The sequence below is a fragment of the Dama dama genome, chromosome 21 (assembly GCF_033118175.1).
Source record: "Dama dama isolate Ldn47 chromosome 21, ASM3311817v1, whole genome shotgun sequence".
NCBI classification, from domain to species: Eukaryota; Metazoa; Chordata; class Mammalia; order Artiodactyla; family Cervidae; genus Dama; species Dama dama.
In genome coordinates, this window is record NC_083701.1 from 10,712,193 (window position 1) to 10,732,608 (window position 20,416).

The window sequence follows — 20,416 nt, forward strand, 5'->3', positions numbered from 1 at the left end:
AAAGACTTGGTTTAAGTTCCAATTTTGCACTTTATTGACTGCATAAGCTCGGGCAAAGACTAGCTCCCTTGGTTTTCCTGTCTGTTAAATTGGCCATACTCCAACTCCCTTCATGAAATTATTTAGAGAATTATTTGAAATTAATGTCCTGGTGTGACTGAGGGACAGGGACCATCAGACCCCACACTCCCACCACTCTTCTGGGTCACCCCTAGTGTCCCCAGAGGGCCAGGTTCCTGCCTCTCTGATGGCGCTTACTGAAATGAGCCATGAAGTGTTCCGCTATCTGGATTCCCCACTGGCTGTGCATTCTCTGGGGCTGAAGTCTATTCAGCTTCTAGGAACACTTCAGGCATGACCCTGTTTATTGAAGGAAATTGAACTGAATAGTCAAATAGAGGCAAATAGGCATGCTCTGTTGGTGTGTAATAGAATATCAGAGTGACATGAGGTGCGTGTCATTTGCAAATATATAGTCAAGAGGACTTCAGGGCAAGGCGTATCTAATTTATAAAGTCCTGATAAATTTTATTTTTGTTAAAACATGGACTTTTTGTTTTTAAAGTCTTGAATCTGTTACAATATTCTTTCTGTTTTACATTTTAGTTTTTTGGCATGTGGCTTCTTAGCTCCCCGACCAGGGATCAAGCCCACATCCCCTGCATTGGAAGGTGAATTCCTAACCACTGGACCACCAGGGAAGTCCCCTGATGAATTTTAGAAAGAATTTTTGAGTGTCGATGGAATTATAAAATGCCTTACTGCCACAGTTAAACAAGAGGGCTTTTCTTGTCCCTTGGCCTTGGAGGTGGGTTAAATTCTCTCTTGGGACATTGATGTTTCTTTTCTAAACCTTGGGGACTAGCTTCCCACATGCTGTGGAGAGCGAGGATTATGGAACCCCTGTTGCCACAGCTCTTAGTTCCAGACCAGTGCCACCTTTTCAGTGCCTCCGTGGCAAAAATATGGACAATGGCCACCTTTCAAACAGCTGCGAATCTTGTGAGTAGATAGCAGAAGGATGCTGTTTCAAATCCCATTATCTCCATAATCATGATTGCCAGCAACAACAACAAAAAAGAAATAGAAGTAGATGAAAAATAGCTTCTATCTAACCTCCAAATTCTAAGTCTTACAGAAAAGCGTCTAATTGTCAAAACCCTAATCAGATCCAGAATTGCAGGATTTGGGGAAATGTAGACACTAACTTTTCAGTCTCTGATTCAGAAAAGGATGTTTGTGGCCTTTTTACTTTTTTGACTGTAACTCCCAGTTTTAAAAATCACGTACTGCTCTCTCTTCCCCTATGGGCTAAAGATCAGATTTTTTTTTTATTGGAGTATAATTGTTTTTCAATGTTGTGTTAGTTCCTGTGTACAACAAAGTGAATCAGCTATATGTACACATACATCCCCTCCCTCTTGAACCTCTCTCCCACCCTCCTCATCCTTCCCTTCTGAGTCATCACAGAGCACCAAGCTGACGTGTCTGTATTATACGGCAGATTTCCACCTGCTATCTATTTCACACATTGCTGCTGTTGTGCAGTCGCTAAGTTGTGTCTGACTCTGGGTGACCCCATGGACTCTCCTCTGTCTTCCACTGTCTCTGGGAGTTGGCTCAAATTCATGTCCATTGAGTCAGTGATGCTTGTATATGTCATTGCTACTCTCCCAATTGCTCTAGCATTCAAGGGCCATCCCAAACTGTTTCCAGTGGAATTCTCAAGTCTCAGTTCTGACCAGTGCCTCTTCCCCAAGAACCTACCACACTGGTGAACTTTTCCACAAGCTTGCCACCTTCCATCTCTTCTCCACATCTTTGCCCATTGCCTGAATGTTTTCCTCTGATTCTGTCCAGCAAGCTCCTTTTTTTTTTTTTTTTTTTTTAAGACGCTGTAATATCCAGCTGGAATGTCTCATCCTCAATAAAGCTTCTTTGCGAAGTAGGCAGAATGAGATTTAGTACCTGCTTTTATACCTTCTTTAGTACTTACTTCCATCTGATGGCTCAGATGGTAAAGGATCTGCAATGCAGGAGTCCCGGGTTTGACCCCTGAGTCAAGAAGACCCTTTGGAGAAGAGAATGGCAACCCACTCCAGTATTCTGGCCTGGAGCCTTCCATAGACAGAGCAGCCTAGTGGGCTACAGTCCACAGGATCACAAAGAGGTGGACACAACTGAGTGACTAACACTTCCTTCCACTTTATACCTGAAAACTCAGATTCAGAGACATTAAGTAATTTGTCCAAGATCAGAAAATTAGTGAGCACATGCCAAAAAAAATTTAGTTTCTTCTGATTGTGATTTCTGACCTACATATCAACATCTTTTTGTTGAAAATAGCACAATGCTTAATCGTGTTATCTGTGTCTGAGAAAAGTAGTGAACTTTGTGGGAAAGAGTCTTTTGGCATTCTCTGAAAAGACTTTGAAATCCTCAAGCCTTAAGAAGTACTTAAAAGAGAGATTTTCAAGAGAGGCTACTTAGCAGCAGGTTTAGTGCCTAATGTCTTCTGGGCTAACAAGTGTGTTCTTTATTCCTCACATTTGACTAAATTCCTTTAGGAGAACATAGCATCTCCCCAAGTGTCATATTGCCTTTGGTTTATCGTTTGCATTCCCAAAGGGCAAAAGAAAGTGCCTTCCTTTTTATTTCATCATGTTATAGTGGTTGATACATCAGACTAGACCCTCAGCTACAGGTTACCATGGATGTGCTGAGCCTCAGTCAGGGTGAGATGAATGACAAAGGTGTGCATTGCCACATCATGGACGGATCTACAGGTGTCCTATATGCCAAGTTCTCTGCTAAGCAATCGTCTTGGGAGTGAAGAGGGATATTTTATAGCTGACAATGTTTAAAACGGCCAATGAATGGTGATAATAAAAAGCAGAACAACCTTAATCCTTTTATTTACTTATTTATTTATTTGGTTGCTCTGCACAGCCTGTGGGATCGTAGTTCCCTGACCGGGGATTGAACCTTGGCCCTCAGCACTGAAAGCGCAGAGTCCTAACCACTGGACCACCAGGGAGTTCCCCTGTTATAATGATCACCCCATTAACACCATAATCTTTATCCTGATCCTGAACCATGAGCATGAGCTAGAATATTACCTCTGCAAAGGCGAGTACCATGTCTGGTTTTGTCTACTGCCTATTCTCTATGCCCAGCCCTGCACCTGTCACATAACACCTACTCCTTGACATGAGAAACAAGTGAATAAATGGATGAATTATAATCTAAGTTTCAAAGGAAAAAGAAATGGGCTTGAATCTTCACTATGCACTTACCAAGTACATGACTCTGAACTGCCTCATTTAGCTTAAATTCTTTAAATCTCAACATCTTATTTGTATTAATAAAATGCAGTGAAAATAGTAACCTCCTGTCAGCTAAAAAATTTGTCACAACCTGGAAATTGAGAGTTATTTTGTATTTGGTGGGAATTCTCAGGACTTCAAGCCCGGGAGACAGCATCTCAAGTGACCCTGAGAGAACTGTTGGCCAGGAGGTGGGTGGGGAGGAGTCAGGTTAGATAGAAGTTGGCAGCAAAAGGCAAGTAGTCTGAACATCAAAGGTTATTGTTAATTGAGGAAAACCAGGTATCTCAAATCAAGGAATTCAGTGCTCTTTTTTTTATGGGCAAATGCAAGTGTCTGGGCTCACTGAAATCATTCCTTTCATATGCATCTCAGCTGTCTGGGGCCAGCATCCTGCTTCTTGGTTTTTTTACATCCCTAGGTCCTCGTTCACTGTAGGGAGGACGAAGAAACTGGATCAAAAGCATTGTTCTCCCTCTGGGCGCTCTCTGGGCTCAGAGATGCACATTTGGAGGTCGGAAATCCCTGATGGCTGTCACATCCTTGCTTACTGATAAGAGGGCAGATACTCCATTTCACACTACTGTGGCTCTGGGGGTAAAGGGACCACCTGCAAATGCAAGAGATGTTAAGAGACATGAGTTCAATTCCTGGGTCAGGAAGAATCTCCTGAAGGAGAGCATGGCAACCCACTCCAATATTCTTGCCTGGAGAATCCCATGGACAGAGGTGCGTTATGGGCTATGGTACATGGGGTCGCAAAGAGTTGGACACAACTGAAGCAGCTTAGCATGCATGCATGGTTACTGTGAGGTTTTGATTAGATACTGAATGCAAACCACTTGGCTTGCTACACAATGAGCGATCACTTTAAAATAAGATATTATTGGGGACTTCTCTGGTGGGCCAGTGGCTGGGACTCCAAGCTCCCAACACAGGGTCTCTGAGTTCAATCCCTAGTCAGGGAGTTGGATCCCTCATGCTGCAACTAGGAGTTCACACACCTTGACTAGGAATTTGCCTGCTGCCACTAATGATCCCACATGCTGCAGCTAAGACACAGTGCAACCAAGTAAATAAACATTTTTTTGAAAAGATATTATCTATAACCCCAGGATAAGCCTCTCGCCAGAGCCTGGACCTATACTGCAGTTGACCTTGCTTGGCCTATGGTACAGAGAGTATTGGGAGGTCTCCGGTTTGCGAGGGTCTAAATGGTGAGTTCTTCCCAAAGCCATTCAGAAGCATGGGTGTGTGCAAGCTCGGAAGTACTGCCTGCCTCAGAGGACTGCCCTAGTTTCTTTCTCTTCTCCAGGACAAGTATTTGCATAAAATGAGGATGCTGACTCCCTCATTGTTTTCACCTTGACTTCCCCTCAGGAGGCACTGTAGCAGTTGATGCCCATGAAGCCATTTTGATGACTGGAATAGAGCCAGTTAGATGAGAGGCAAGTCCAGGCAGGAGCGACTGAGGCCCTTGAAATCCACCTGGGGTCCCTTTTCATACAAATGGGAAAAACCCGGGGAGAGAAAGATGTGCAGAATGTGAGTACAAAGGCCACCCTGGGCCACAGTCTGGCTACAGGAGAGAGTCTTGTGCCTCTGATCTCCAAAGCCGGAAAATCTGATATTCTGCCTCAGTAAGACTTGGGAATTGTATTAAGGGGCAAACTTTCCCATTTTTCTTTCAGGCTGTGTTTTCAGGGGATTTGAATGATGTTTCTCAAGCAGCTAGCAAATCGGAGGGAACTAAAAGTGTTGAAAATGGGCTTTTATAAGCAGACTCCAGGCAATTTCCCATCATCTGGAAGAAAATGCCTTACAGGGTGGGGAACTGGGGCAGTTGGCAGCAGCCAGACTAGCCAGAGGCTGGCAAACCTGAGTGCTGGAGAATCTCACTATTAAAACTTTATTTTGAAAATCTCCCATAAAGATGTTGAATTTTATGAAATATATCTTCAGAATTAATGGGGACAATGTTATGATTATTCCCTTTTGATTATTAAAAGGTATTTAATGTTAAATCCTTGTGTTTCTGGGATTGTAAAACAAAGCAAACAAACAAACAAAAAATCTATTTCTGTTTGCAAACAAGGTGCATCTACCTCCTAAATAATATCTGTTGTTCTGTTCACCAGTGTCCCAGAACTAATAGTCAGAAAATAAAACATGAAATGGTTTGGTCAGAAAAAGCTCTTGTGTATGATAATTTGTAAGAAGTTTAAATTTTTTAGTCATCTAGGAACACATTGAAATTAAAATGTTTTCTAAATAAAATAAAAGTCTCCCATAAAGCATCTATGCCATACTTGAAGAATGAATGTACACTGCCACTTAAAGAATCTATTTAATAATTAATTATCCTGTGCCAGGGACTGTGATGGCCATGGAAGGAGATGCAGCCATGAGCTGAACACAGTCTCTGCCATCTCTCTGTTCACTCATTTGTTTAGGAAGTATTTCTTTAGTACCTACAGTTTTGAGGCTTCGAGTGCCCCTCAAAGCCATGATGAGGAGTGACTCCCATCCAGCAGCGTTACCTGAACTGGATCACAAGTACCTGGAAATTGACAGACAGCATAATAAGCATGAAATGGACATCAGGCAGGGGCGTTTGCAGGAAGCAGGCTTCTCAGCCCCACAGTGGGACAGCTTTCCCAAGGGGAAAAACCTCATCATGTAAAGCTCTGTGGACACTTCATTGACAAAGCCCTTCACATGAGAGCAGGGTTGAATAGAGCAGAGAGGAAGCAGGAGGGAATTAACTCCGGGCCCCGCACGTATTTTATTTCATTGAATTTTCATTGCAGCCTTGTGAAGTAGGTGATCTTATCACTATTTGCCAAATCAGGGAACTAAGTCTCAGAGAGAGGATGTAGTTCACCTAGTGCTACCTTATTATTGAGGGATGAAGGCAGGATCTGAACTCCAGTCAGACTCAGAACCTGGGGCTTTTCCCATCTCACCAAGAATCCCATCCAGGAAAAGCGTAGTAAAGGATTGCGTCCTGGCTTTGCCATGTGGTAACTGTTCAGGTCATGCAAGCGATCTGATTTGATTCAGTCTCTCAGTTAAGTGAAGTTAATTATTTGTGCCTGCTTCTTTTCAGGGTTTTGTGAGGAACAAATGAAAGAATGAATGGTGAAAATGCTTAGGATCCATAAGTACCTATGAAGATATGAGAAACTATGATGATTAAAATGCACCTGTCTTGGGGGAGGGGTTGGGGGAGGCATTGAGTGGGTGGTTGGTGTCAGCAGATGTAAGCTGTTATAGGTTGAATGGATAAACAGCCAGGTCCTACTGTTTGGACGGAGAACTATATTCAATATCCTATGAAAAACCATAATGGAAAAGAACATTTAAAGAGAATGCATGTATATATGTGTGAATGTGTGTGATGCTGAATCACTTTGCTGGACAGCAGAAATTAACGCACAATTAGCACTGTCAATCAGCTATTGAATTTTGAAAATTAATAATAATAATAAAACGTATCTGTCTTAAACTCCTATCCATACTAGAGCAAATTATAGAAAAGGAAAGAAGCAGATTCTTGCCTAGTTCCCACAGCACAAGATCCTTTTAAGATTTAGTTCATGTTGCTAGTTAATGGGTTATTTTGTTTTTATCTACCGTGTTGATCACATGGTAAAACATTTTTCTGACAAGTGTTGGGTTCCTACTTTCAGGCGATATGTCTGGTTTCCTTTCCTCTCGAGGAAGAGTTGATGTCTTCTGAGCCTGATTCCTCTCCCATGTTCCCTGTTTCAGTGAATGTAGCACATGCTTCCCATTAACCAAACTCAAAAACCCAGCTATCACCATGGTTATACCCTCTTTCTCTCCTGCCATCCCTCTGGTTGCCAGTCCTATAGACCGTATCCCCCCATCACCTCTTACCTGGTCTCCCTGCCCGCACACTTGGCCCCTTCTGATGATTCATTCTCCAAACCACAGCCAAGGATGTTCTTTTAAAATATCAGCTGATGTCACTCCTCTGCATAGTATCATGCAGTGGCTTCCGGTTTTAATGGAATAAAATGCTAACATCTTAGGCAGGCCTGACACATTTATCTACACCTCCAACCTCGTTGTATATCACCACACTCCTCTCTTACCACCCTCCACCCACACCATTACTCTTCATTTGCCTCAGGACATTTGCACTCGCTGTTTCCTCTTCCTGGGGCTCTCTTCTCACACTACACAAGGCTGGCTCATTTCAAACTTTCAAAAATTCATTTACCTATCAGTTCCTCAGGAAGGTCATTCCTGACCCCCAATTTGGATTATGTCATCAGCCATCATTTTCTCTGATCATGACCTGTTCTTCTTGGCATTTGTTACACATAAACGTGTGTGGGCATGTTTGGGTGTGTTGTATTCAAGGTCTGTATCCCTTTTTAGAATGTAAGCCCCACAGTAGTAGGGCTCTCATCCATTTGGTTCACCACCATCTACTAACACTCAGCACGGTGCCCAGAAAATAACAAGTACTCAGTAGACGTTTGTCAAGTTCCTAGAATGGTAGAAAATCAATAGTTCCTCAAGAAGTTCAACCAAGAGCCCCGTGACTTCTACACGCTCCATCCACCCTTCTGAGACCCAGTGATCAGTTTAACAAAACTGTCCCTTGTTGATTGGAAAAAGATTGTGCAACCTAAAAGTTGATAGTTATTATTAGGTAGTTATAATAGGAAAAAGGAGTCCAGAATGGCAGTGGCTAAAAGACAAGAAAGGGAAAAGACCGTGAAAATAGAACAAAGGAAGGTCCGAGGACCAGAGTGAGGACCTCAGGTAGAACAAACAGCACTCCTGGCTAGCCCTATTTACATAGAGCAGGCCCAGGGAGAGGAAAAAAACAAAAAGAGGAGCCAAAGGGCCAGGGGGCTCTCTCTCTCTCTGTGTGTGCACACGCGCGCACACTCTCCATGTCTCTCTTTTTCTCTCTCTCTTCTCTTCACATCTTTTGCCCTCACACCTCGAGGACGTATGTTCCTTTTATTTTATTTTCTTTTTGTGTGTGTGTGTGTGTGCATGATTTTATTTGATAAAGAAAAGAATAACAAAAGGGTTCAGTTCAGTTCAGTCGCTCAGTCATGTCCGACTCTTTGTGACCCCTTGAACCGCAGCACACCAGGCCTCCCTGTCCATCACCACCTCCCAGAGTTTACCCAAACTCGTCTCAACTGAGTCAGTGATGCCATCCAACCATCTCATCCTCTGTCGTCCCCTTCTCCTCCCACCCTCAATCTTTCCCAGCATCAGGGTCTTTTCAAATGAGTCAGCTCTTCCCATCAGGTGGCCAAAGTATCAGAGTTTCAGCTTCAACATCAGTCCTTCCAGTGAACACCCAGGACTGATCTCCTTTAGGATGGACTGGTTGGATCTCCTTGTGGTCCAAGGGACTCTCAAGAGTCTTCTCCAACACCACAGTTCAAAAGCATTAATTCTTCGGCACTCAACTTTCTTCATAGTCCAACTCTGACATCCATACATGACCACTGGAAACATCATAGAATAAAAATAAATGAAAAAAAAAATTTTTTTTAATTAAAAAAAAAAAAGCAGAGACATTACTTTGTCTAGACAAAGGTCCGTCTAGTCAAGGCTATGACTTTTATTTTCTAAATAAAACTGAGCTATAACACAGCGCTGTAACACTGTCCGAGAGCTGTGACGTGCCAAGGGCTTTAATGTCCGATGCTTCAAATTTTTATTGTGATGAGACAGAACCGAGGAAATTTACCCACTCCCCTAACAGCTTTGTTTTATTCAGTAGACTTTTTGAGGATTTCAAGCCTGGATCACAGCATCTCAGACATGCTGAGAAAACTGTTTCTAAGAGGCAAGGGCGGATGGGGGAGCCAGGATATATAAGAGTTTTTGCAACAAGAGACCAGGTAGTTGGAACATCAAAGGAGTATTCTTAACAAAAGAAAATCAAACATCTCTCATAAGGAGTTTGGCGCTTTTCTATGTAGGGGAAGATACAAGCATCTGGGCTCATTGAAATCATGCTTTTGATATGCAGCTCTGCTCTCTGGGGCCAGTATCGTGTGTTTCCTCATCGTGAGTTTCCTCAGGGTGCGTGGTCCAGGGTGGCTGCAGCCACTTGACTGCTAGATGGGCTTGGCAGTGGGCAGCTCCTTCGTCTCCATCCTGAGTTCCCTCAGTGCTCACCATCAGGGCAGCTGTAATTTCATGGCTTGATGACTCTAATGTCCTTTGTTGACTGATTCGGCAGCAGTACTTTAGCTCTCACCCTTGTGTTGGTTTGTCCCAGGAGCGACTTGTGCTGTCCGTGCTTCCTCGATTTGTCGTCCTGGAGATGATCAATGACATGACCAACGTGGAAGATGAGCACCTACAGCATCAATTCCACCGGATCTACATCCATCGCTACGAGAATGTCAGGTGAGCGACAAGACCCCCGCATAGGTCTCTGCCCTGGCTGCTCTCTCCTCACTGCCATGATTTCTATCTGCCTAAATGTCAGTGCCTTTCTTCATGTGATTGATTAACTCATTAACTAATGATTATTCATCAGAGAGTTTTACACTTCCAAATTGAGCCTCCAGAAGAATGTCAGAGAAATGCAGTTATATTTGCTAATCAACTTCTTGCCTGGCTCCCCTGCAGCAGGTTTGCCTGCCTTTACATTTTGTGTAGGAAAGACAAGAGCTTTTTATACTTTCATGGGGAAAAAATGATTCCAGAATATGATCTGGAGGCTTCAGGGGCGCTTACATACATCTCTTCTTTATATTTCTTATGCATGCTAAGTCACTTCCGTCATGTAGATTCCTATCTATGCCCAAACTTGTCTGGATCAAGCCCATCTACCTTGGCAGACAAGGGTCAAGTTGTGAGGGGCTGTGAAAGTCCCATTCAGGGCTCCCTTCTGAGCTGAGCTGTAGTCCTGGTTCCTCCTCATTCCTCCTCATCCATGTTCATCACCAGTATTCCTAATTCTGACGAATTTGTGGGATACACAAAAATATTAGAAGCTCACATACACCAAGGAAAGCACTGAGCATGTTCCCATAGGCTGTTTTATAACAACAAAAATTGGGTCTTTTGATTCCCCATTCAGATCAGCACATTAAGGCTTCATCAGGTCAATTCAGTTCAGTTCAGTTCAGTCACTCAGTCATGTCCAGCTCTTTGTGACCCCATGGACTGCAGCTCGCCAGGCCTCCCTGTCCATCTCCAACTCCCAGAGTTTACTCAAACTCATGTCCATTGAGTCGGTGATGCCATCCAACCATCTCATCCTCTGTCATCTCCTTCTCCTCCTGCCTTCAATGTTTCCCAGCATCAGGGTCTTTTCAAGTGAGTCAGTTCTTCACATCAGGTGGCCAAAGTATTGGAGTTTCAGCTTCAGCATCAGTCCTTCCAATGAATGTTCAGGACTGATTTCCTTTAGGATGGACTGGTTGGATCTCCTTGCAATCCAAGGATTCTCAAGAGTCTTCTCCAACACCACAGTTCAAAAGCATCAATTCTTTGGCACTCAGTTTTCTTTATAGTCCAGCTCTCACATGCATACATTACTGGGCTTCCCTAATGCCCAAAGCTCTTGCTGAGTGACCTACAGATGTTTGGTTGTTTAGTCACTAAGTTGTGTCCAACTCTTTGCAACCCCATGGACTATAGCCCACCAGGCTCCTCTGTTCATGGGATTCTCCAGGCAAGAATATTGGAGTGGGTAACCATTCTCTTCTCCAGGGGATCTTCCCCACCAAGGGATTAAACTTGGGTCTCCCACATTGCAGGCAGACTTTTTACCATCTAAGCCACAAGGGAAGCCCCATAAGTGTCTTTAAAACAATACAAAAAAAGGTTTACAGCTGATTTTTGTTTTGCAAACATATTTTTGGCCTCCCATCCATCCATCCATCCACCCAACCATCCATTATTGCTTCACCCATCCACCCATCCATCAGTGCTCCCTTTGTGCCAGACGATATGGTGTGTAGTAAAAATCAGAGTTGGGGGGGGGGGGGAACTCCTTAACGAGGCAGTGAAAAAGTAAGTGTTAGTAGCTCAATCGTGTCCGACTCTTTGCAATCTCATAGACTATAGCCCACCAGGCTTCTCTGTCCGTGGAATTCTCCAGGCAAGAATACTGGAGTGCCCTCCCAAAGGAATGGTAGCCATTCCCTTCTCCAGGGGATCTTCCCAACTCAGGGATCAAAGCAGGATCTCTTGCATTGCAGGTGGATTCTTTACTGCCTGAGCCACCAAGGAAGCCCTTTAATGAGGCAGACCAGTTTAGAATTCCAGTTCTCCCTCTCTTTGTGTATGACCGTGGGCAATTTACATACCTGAATCTCAGGATCTTTCTCTATAAACTGGGCATTTTAGTAGCCACATTACAGTGGTTTATACAGATTATGTGACTGAAGATATATACAAAGCACAGGATGGGTGTAAGCACATCACAGAGCATTAAGCATACTGTAGATTCAGACATTTTCATGGTTACAAGTGGAAAAGAATTCAACCCTGCTTTACTCCATGAGCTGAAAAATTTGTAAAACAGCATCAGTTGTAAATGTCGAGCAGCATTCGTTGGTTTTGAGGTCTTATTTTTTTATAACTCAAAATAAGCAAAAATTAGTTTCTCTTTTCCTTGCTTCATACAAAGTTTACTTAGAGACGTATTTAGGAAAATTTTGTATAGGATATTTAATATCTTAGTAATATTTTACAATTTAAAATTCTTAAAGATTTATTAGTAATTGGTTCCAAGTCATAGTAATACATTTTTAAATAACAAATGAATAAAAGATAAATCAAGTCAATTTTTATTGTCTGAATTGAAATAAATGAAAACTGATGCTTTGAAAAGAAAATAAAGACTCCAGCCCGGGCTGCTATAAAAGAAATGTAGTGAAAGGCCATGTGGTTGCCCCCATAGTCACTGGGGAAGCATGGAGAGGCAGGCTCAGGAAATGGGCCAGAATGAAGTTGAAAGCTCAGCCAACATCACAGCAGGCCACTGGGCCAGTGAGGACACTGGCTGCTTACACTGTTCCTGAAGAATCCGTTCCCTGTGCTACCAGCCCTGTCCCGGACTCCACCCCTGCACACAGCATTCCTCCTGCCGCCCCAGAGTCTGGATTTGGCTGCCTCTACCCCGACCCCCTCCCTGATCCCCTCTCCACCCTGCCTCTTTGCATCTCAAGTTGAGCAAGCCTGAGGCACATGTATGTGTCCAATTGGCTGAGCCCCAGTCATTCCCCAGAAGTAACAAAGTAAAAAAATCTGACTTTTCAGCTTTTCCAATAGAATTGTATCTCCCTCCAAGCAAATATCATAGGGTGGCAATTTCCCAAGCATTGGGGAAAATCTATAGGTTGAACAGCTCTAAAAATCACCAGTGTACCCTCTTGGTTCCTTTCCTCCTAACTTTGGAAGAATGGAAGAACAGCTCTTCCTTCTTACCAGCATCCCTGGGTGTTTCTCTGGTGTGCCAGGGCACTTGTGTGAAAGTAAGTCTGGCAGAATGCTTGATTCTAACACCACCCTTTAGAGGGTGTTGAAGTATGGGTCATTGAGATTCTCATCCAAGAATTGAGATACACTGGTTTAGATGCTTGAGTTTGCAAGGAGCCCCTTCTCAAACAGCAGCTCTAGTAAAAGTACAATCCAGATCAAGGAACTGGTCCCACAGACAATGGGAACCCATCAATACCAATTGCAGAATAGGCTCAGGGCGGTACCAATAACTATAATCCAGTGTGGGGTGCTATTATTAAAATAAGCAAAGGCTGCTAAGAGATCAAAAAAAGAAGAAGGCCTGGAGTGGGGATGGAGGTGGATAGAGAAACATTCCTAGATGAGATGGTTCTTATTTGCTTCTTTGAAATTGAGTCAGCCAAATGAAAAAACTCAAGGAAAGGAATCCTAGACAGAAGAATCAGCACAAGTCAAGGCAGAACAATGAGCTATAAATACAAAAAATACAAAATATATAATAAATATTTGATATATATGACATTATGAAATATGTATTTACATAGCATAATGATTTCTATATAAGCATGCATGCGTGCATGCTCAGTCACTTCAGTTGTGTCTGACTCTCTGTGACTCCACAAACTATAACCTGCCAGGCTCCTCTGTCCATGGGATTCTCCAGGCAAGAATACTGGAGTGGGTTGCCATGCCCTCCTTCAAGGGATCATCCCAACCCAGGGATCAAACCCATGTCTCTTATGTCTCCTGAATTGGCAGGCAAGTTCTTTACCACTAGCGCCACCTTGGAAGCCCATATATAAGTATGTGTAATTTAATGAAGTATAACTGTAATGAAATATGACATATTATAAAATAGATATATGACAAATTACAAAAGTGCCTGTCACCATGAAGAAAGAGGAGAGAAAAAAATTATCCTAAAAATATATAGAAGTAAATATTTATAGATAAAAATATAAAGAAGCCTGCATGCCCATGTCAACGTACTTGGGAGCTTTACGTTCAATAAGTAACACGTTTGGGGTTCCTTCTGCATTAATCAATTTCCAGGACTTCCCTTAGTGGAGGACAACTAAAGTTACTTCTGCTCTCTGCACCTTGCCCATTTATTTTCAGTCATCGAACTGAGCTTTTGTGCTCCAGACTCCTTTCCAGAACTTGGAGCCACACTAAATTAAGATTGAGTTTGCTGCCCTACATTCTCCAGCAGCCTGAGCTCGTGGTGAAGGAGCCATTTCTAATGGGAGAAGAATGTGCAAAGATCCTGGCAGCTGGAGGCTCCCCTCCCTGCTGTTCATAGAGGCACTGGCGGCGAGATGCCCACGGCCCGCAGGTCCTGGGAAGATGCTCTCAACGTGGGGCGGTGGAGCCTCTCCTGCCCATAACCAGGATACTGAGAACTAAAATAGGACCAGAGATTTAAAAAGAAAAAAGCAGAGGAGGACAGCCTTACCCCGACTCCCAGAGCACACCCAGTGCAGGAAGGTGGCATTTTTGAAATGTAGTTCTCATCCTGTCACTCTCTTCCAGGCAACCCACCTGGATCATTCTTTCTTCTCGGTTGCTTTTATGTCATTTTTATGTTGTGACCTTTCCCTAAAATTAGTCTGCTCTAAATGTCCAGCTCAGTTATATTTCATACAGCTCATTGTATCCTGTCCTGATAAAGAGTGGGAAGAGGAGCTGTGCTTGGGGACATGAGTGTCCCAGGGTGGACTACAGTGAGCAGCTCAGGGTTTGCACGCATCCCAGAGCGCTTTCTATGAGGCACATCTTCTGCATCATTTTGTCTTTCTGGATCTCCGTTTCCCTAATTCAAAAACCTAGCTGCTTGAAATGGACAAAACATTTGGACTGTCAAGTCGATTTCAGCTATAAACATCTGAGACTTCACCAGCTTCGTTCTGGAGCTCCACCTGGCCACTCGGCTTTTTATGGCAAGCCATTTGGGCTTCCAGTCCCATCTGTCCAGTTCTATTTCTCTTTCCTCACTCCCCATATATTTAAGACTCTTCTTGTGCTAGTTAGGGTAATGCTCTAACAAATAACCTCTCAGTTTCAGTGATATAAACTCAATATAATTTGTCCACACAGCTTCCTCCTGACTTATATACCCTGGTCAGTGGGTGATTCAAGGATAAAGGCCCCTGCATTTCATATGGGTGTCCACGTTCTCACCATTCAGCTCTTGGAGAGAAAAAGCATACCTGCTTTTATAACACTCGGCCCAGAAATGGCATGTATCAGTCTGCTCAGATTCCGTTGATCGGACCTGATTACACGGCCCCACCTTCATTGAAGAGGGCCAGAGCCCTGCTAGTGGCCTTTGCTAGTGACAGGGAGGTGTGGATTTGGTGGACAGTTAGCTTCTCAGCCCGAGCTCCCTAACTCCCTTCCTCTTGCCCCCGACCCCACAGCATGTACACTTGCATATATGCTCACATAACAGTCCACTCAATTTATTGATTGGCAGCTTCTTCCCAGCCAGGCTTGTTAAAGTGGGCAATCATCACTTTGAAGCTGAATCCAGCCTCTGTACTCCGACACTGAGTTAATTCTTGGAGACAGAATTTTGGGTGAAGTAGAAAAGAATTGCTTTATTGCTTTGTCAAGCAAAGGGGGCCACAGTGGGCTACTGCCCTCAAAACAGTGTGTGCTGACCTGGAGCGGGCAGTGAGGAGCCTTATAGTTCAAAGAGGGTGTGATCAGCTGATGGATGCTCTTCTGATTTGCAGTGGGGAGGTAAGTGGGCGTCAGCATCATCAACCTGGTTTTAAACAGTCTGGAGTCTCTGTGCTTGTGGGCAGCATACTGTTAACTTCTACTTGGTGGGGGCTTCAGTACAGGCAAACAACTCAAAGATATTGTTATGTGTATCCCTTGAGGGGGAACCAGGACCCTGCCCCAAGGTTGCATTATTGTTTCTTAACTGCTCCTCCCTGGTCTTTGCATCCCATCCCTTCCCTAATTAGTAATTTTTTGAGCCTGCGCTTTGGAACTCAGGAAAAGTCACAGAGGCTGAATGGATCCTATTTTTTGTAATCAAGAAATGGGGGCCACAGAAAGGCTTTTGTGCCCAGGAACCCCACAGGAACCTGCTTGGTTTCAACATAAACAAAATGCAATTGAGTGGAGCTAGAAAACCTGCCTTTGAAGATCTGTTTGTGTGGCCATCTCCCCAACTCCCAAAATTTTTCACAAGGAGTTACATACCCTCCACTTATTGAGGACTGCTGCTGCTGCTGCTAAGTCGCTTTAGTCGTGTCTCACTCTGTGCGACTTTATAGACGGAAGCCCACCAGGCTCCCCGTCCCTGGGATTCTCCAGGCAAGAACACTGGAGTGGGTTGCCATTTCCTTCTCCAATGCATGAAAGTGAAAAGTGAAAGTGAAATCACTCAGTCATGTCCAACTCTCAGCAACCCCATGGACTGCAGCCTACCAGGCTCCTCAGTCCATGGGATTTTCCAGGCAAGAGTACTGGAGTGGGGTGCCAATATTTATAAGTGATATAAATGATATTTATAAGTGGAATAACCTTGAAGAATAGCTTGTATGATCTCTGCTTTATTATCCAAAAAATGGAAGCTCAAAGAGATTAAATAACCTTCCCAAAAACACAGGTTAGGAAGAAAAGTCTACACATGGCTCATGTTCCTAATGAGTCTAGTGAATTCTGCTAAGCATCCTTGAGGACAGTATTTGCAGAGTGACTGATTTTTTTTCAGCCAAATTATTTTCAGCCAAATGAACAACTTATGTAAGCAAATTAGATCTGACAATTAATATAGCCTCTTCAGTATATTCACCTTGGAAGGTTACAAGCTTGTATTTAGAGTCAAAAGATCTGATCTTAAGCCCAGCACCTGGGGGTAGCAGAATGAACAATAAAGTGAGAACCAGGGCGTTGGTTTCTTCTTGTCTTTTATTCGAAAAACTTATTGCATAACTAAGCATGCCCACGAATCACCTGGGGCTCTTGTTAAATTCTTGTTCGATTCTGACCCAGAGGGTCTGGGGTGGGGCCTGAGATTCTGCATTTCTAAGCAGGTTCCAGGAGATGCCAGGGGTGGCCATGACCACTCTGAGGAAGGAAGATTTAATTCTGAAGATTTCTGTTGTTTCAATTCAGGGGATATTTCATGAGGCCCACCATGTGCTCAGATTTGGGATACAGAGGTGAAGCTCTTCCTGTTCTTTACACCTAGCACACACGATTAGGGGATTAGTGCCCTGACAGAGGAGCCCACAGGCTAGGCAAGGAGCTAGAGTGTGGTGACCAGCTATGCTTGGGGAAATCTCCATCAAAGTTGAATCTTAGCATATGAATGGTGTCTTAAAGGACAGCTAGGATTTTATTTTATTTTTCCAAAGATTTTTTTTTAAGATGGACCATTTTAAAAAGGGTTTTATTGATTGATTTACGGCTGCGCTGGGTCTTCACTGCTGTTCGGGCTTTTCTCTAGCTGCAGCGAGCAGGGGTTACTCTCTAGTTGGGGTGCCTGGGCTTCTCATTGTGATGGCTTCTCTTGTTGCAGAGCTCGGGCTCTAGGGCGCTGGGTCTCAGTAGTTGCGGCGCACGAACTCAATAGCTGTTGTTCCCAGGCTCTAGCGCACCGGCTCAGTAGTTGCAGTACCTGGGCTTAGTTGCCCTGCGGCAGGTGGGATCTTCCTGGATCAGGGGTCAGACCCCTGGGTCCTCCACTGGCAGGTGGATTCTTTACCACTGAGCCACCAGGGAAGTCCAGGACTTTGTTTTGTTTATTTTAATTGGAGTTTGGTTGCTTTACAATCTCATGTTAGTTTCTGCCTCACAGCAGAGCTGTACATAGACATACAGCCCCTCTTTTATGGATTTCCTTCTAGGTCACCACAGGGCATTGAATAAAGTTCCCTGTACTATACAGAGGTTCTCATGAGTTATCTATTTTAGACATAGTATCATATGAGCTTCCCTCACAGCTCAGTTGGTTAAGAATCCACCTGCAATGCAGGAGACCCTGGTTCAATTCCTGGGTCGGGAAGATCCGCTGGAGAAGGGATAGGCTACCCACTCCAGTATTCTTGGGCTTCCCTGGTGGCTCAGCTGGTAAAGAATCTGCCTGCAATGCAGGAGACCTGGGTTCGATCCCTGGGTTGGGAAGATCTCATGGAGAAGAGAAAGGTTAAGCACTCCAATATTCTGTCTTGAAGAATTCCATGGACTGTATAGTCCACCAGGTAGCAAAGAGTCGGACATGACTAAGCGACTTTCACTTTCATCAGTAGTTTATATGTGTCAAATCCAATCTCCCATTTCATCCCACTCCCATTTCCCCCTTGGTGTCCATACATTTGTTCTCTATGACTATGTCTCTATTTTTGCTTTGCAGATAGGTTCATCAGTACCCTTTTCTAGATCCCATATAAGTACATTAATACAGGATATTTGTTTTTCTCTTTCTGCCTTACTTCACTCTGTATGACAGTCTCTAGGTCCATCCGTGTCTGCAAATGGCACAGTCCCATCCCTTCTTATGGCTAATACTCCATTGTTGTCTGTGCCACATCCTCTTTATCCTCTCTTCTGTGGATGGACATTTAGGTTGTTCCCATGTCTCGGCTGTTCTGAACAGTGCTACAGTGAACACTGGGATGCAGACAAATAGGATTTTATTTTATTTATTTATTTATTTTGACAAGTAGGATTTTAGTAGGTAGTAATAGGAAAGAAAGCTATGCCAGGGAGCAGGCACACCCTGTACAGACACAGGTGCATAAGGCAACGTGTGTTCAGAAGGCCACACTCAGAAATGATGGTGTTGAAACACAGCATATCTGAAACCTTTATGCCCTTTGTTCTTAACGATTCTATTTCTTTTTTCAGTAGGTTCCTTATTCCATAAGGGCTGTGATTGTACTTTCTGCTCTCCATTGTATCTCCAGGATCTGACACATAGTAGGCATTTAATTTATTAGATGTTAAATGAATGTATGAACCATCCCTGCCATGAAGTGAAGTCGCTTAGTCATGTCCGACTCTTTGCGACCCCATGGACTGTAGCCCACCAGGCTCCTCTGTCCATGGGATTCTCCAGGCAAGAATACTGGAGTGGGTTGCCATTTCCTTCTCCAGGGGATCTTCCCGACCCAGGGATAGAACCCAGGTTTCCCGCATTGCAGGCAGATGCTTTAACCTCTGAGCCACCAGGGAAGTCCATAGTTTTGGGCAAATAGATCCATAAAGTGAGCAATTCAACTGGACGATCTCTGGACCCTTCCACTTCCCACATGTGTGAGGATGATGGCTTATTTCAAAGGTAGCATACTATAGTGGTAAAGAGTATAGACTCCCTGCTGTCCAGTGGTTAAGAGTCTGTGCTTCTAATGCAGGGGATGTGGGTTTGATCCCTGATTGGGGACCCACATGTTGCGTGGCATGGCCAAAAGATTTTTAAAAAAGAGTAAAGATTCCAGAGCCAGGCTGTCTGGTTCAAACCCCAGCTTTTCATGTGTGTTGCCAAGTTACTCAGGCTTCAGCTTCCTTATCTGTAAAGTGGAGGTGATCATCCTAGATCCTCGCTCATAGGTTGTTATGAGGAATGAATGAGTTCATACATGTAGAACTCCTAGAACAATATCAAGTCCACAGTCTACACTCTCTGAGTACTGCTACTACTGTTGTTTCAGGTTTCTGTCCACAGTTAGGAATTCTTTTAACTTCAGGTGATAAGTAATCCAGTTAATAGTCAGATTTTCTTCTACCTCGTTGCTTGTCTCTCCTCCATTCAACCATTCAATTATAGTGCACTTTTGTACAATCATGATGCCAAGAGCTAACACATTTATGGGGCACTTACTATGCCAGGCACTGTGCTAAACACTCGCTACCTACCAGTGATGTAGGTACTGAAATGATCTCCAGTGACAAAGGCTTGGAGAAGTTCATGGTATTCATAAGTGGTTGACCTGGGATTTGAGCCCCAATCTGTCTAGGCACAAATTCTGTGCACGTAACCGGATGCTATACCACCAGAAAACTGTAGAGGACAGTAGCAGTGTGGTGACCCTTCCAGAGGAAGCCTCATACAGGAACAACCTATAAGTATCATTCCCATGCTTAAAACCCTTCACTCGCTTTCCGCCATGGTCAGGAAAAAGTTTGTATTCATCAACCCGTCTTATCAAGCCCTTCTTTATTATTGCTCTGTTCTCTTCTCTGAGCTCATCTCTCTCTCCCTTCCTCCCTCCTTCTCTCTCTCTTTCTCCCTCTTTCCCTCTTCTCTTCCCACCTTCCTTGCTCAGTACTACCCTTTGACACGCTGTCTTTGAATTCTTGCAGAACTTGGTACGTTTCCTCGTTCTCCAAACAGACCCTAGTATGTGCTGCCTCTCTTGCTAAGAGCACCCATTCTTTTATTCACTTTACCATCAAGTTCTCTAGAGCAGCAGTCCCCAACCTTTTTGGCCCCAAGGACCAGTTTCGTGGAAGACAGTTTTTCCAGACTAGGACGTAGACGGGGGATGGTATTGAATGATTCAAGTGCATTCCATTTATTGTGCACCTTATTTCTATTATTATTACATCAGCTCCACCTCACTTCACCAGGTCTCAGATCC

At 43.8% G+C, this 20,416-nt stretch overlaps 1 protein-coding gene across 1 annotated transcript in view; it reads left to right on the forward strand.

Annotated features, from left to right (window-relative positions):
* ADCY8 (adenylate cyclase 8) overlaps positions 1-20,416 on the forward strand; it is a 225,289-nt gene that overhangs the window by 62,472 nt on the left and 142,401 nt on the right. Inside the window, exon 3 of the mRNA XM_061122792.1 lies at positions 9,616-9,746. Coding sequence (XP_060978775.1) covers positions 9,616-9,746 — 131 coding nt within the window. The remainder of the gene's footprint in view (positions 1-9,615; positions 9,747-20,416) is intronic.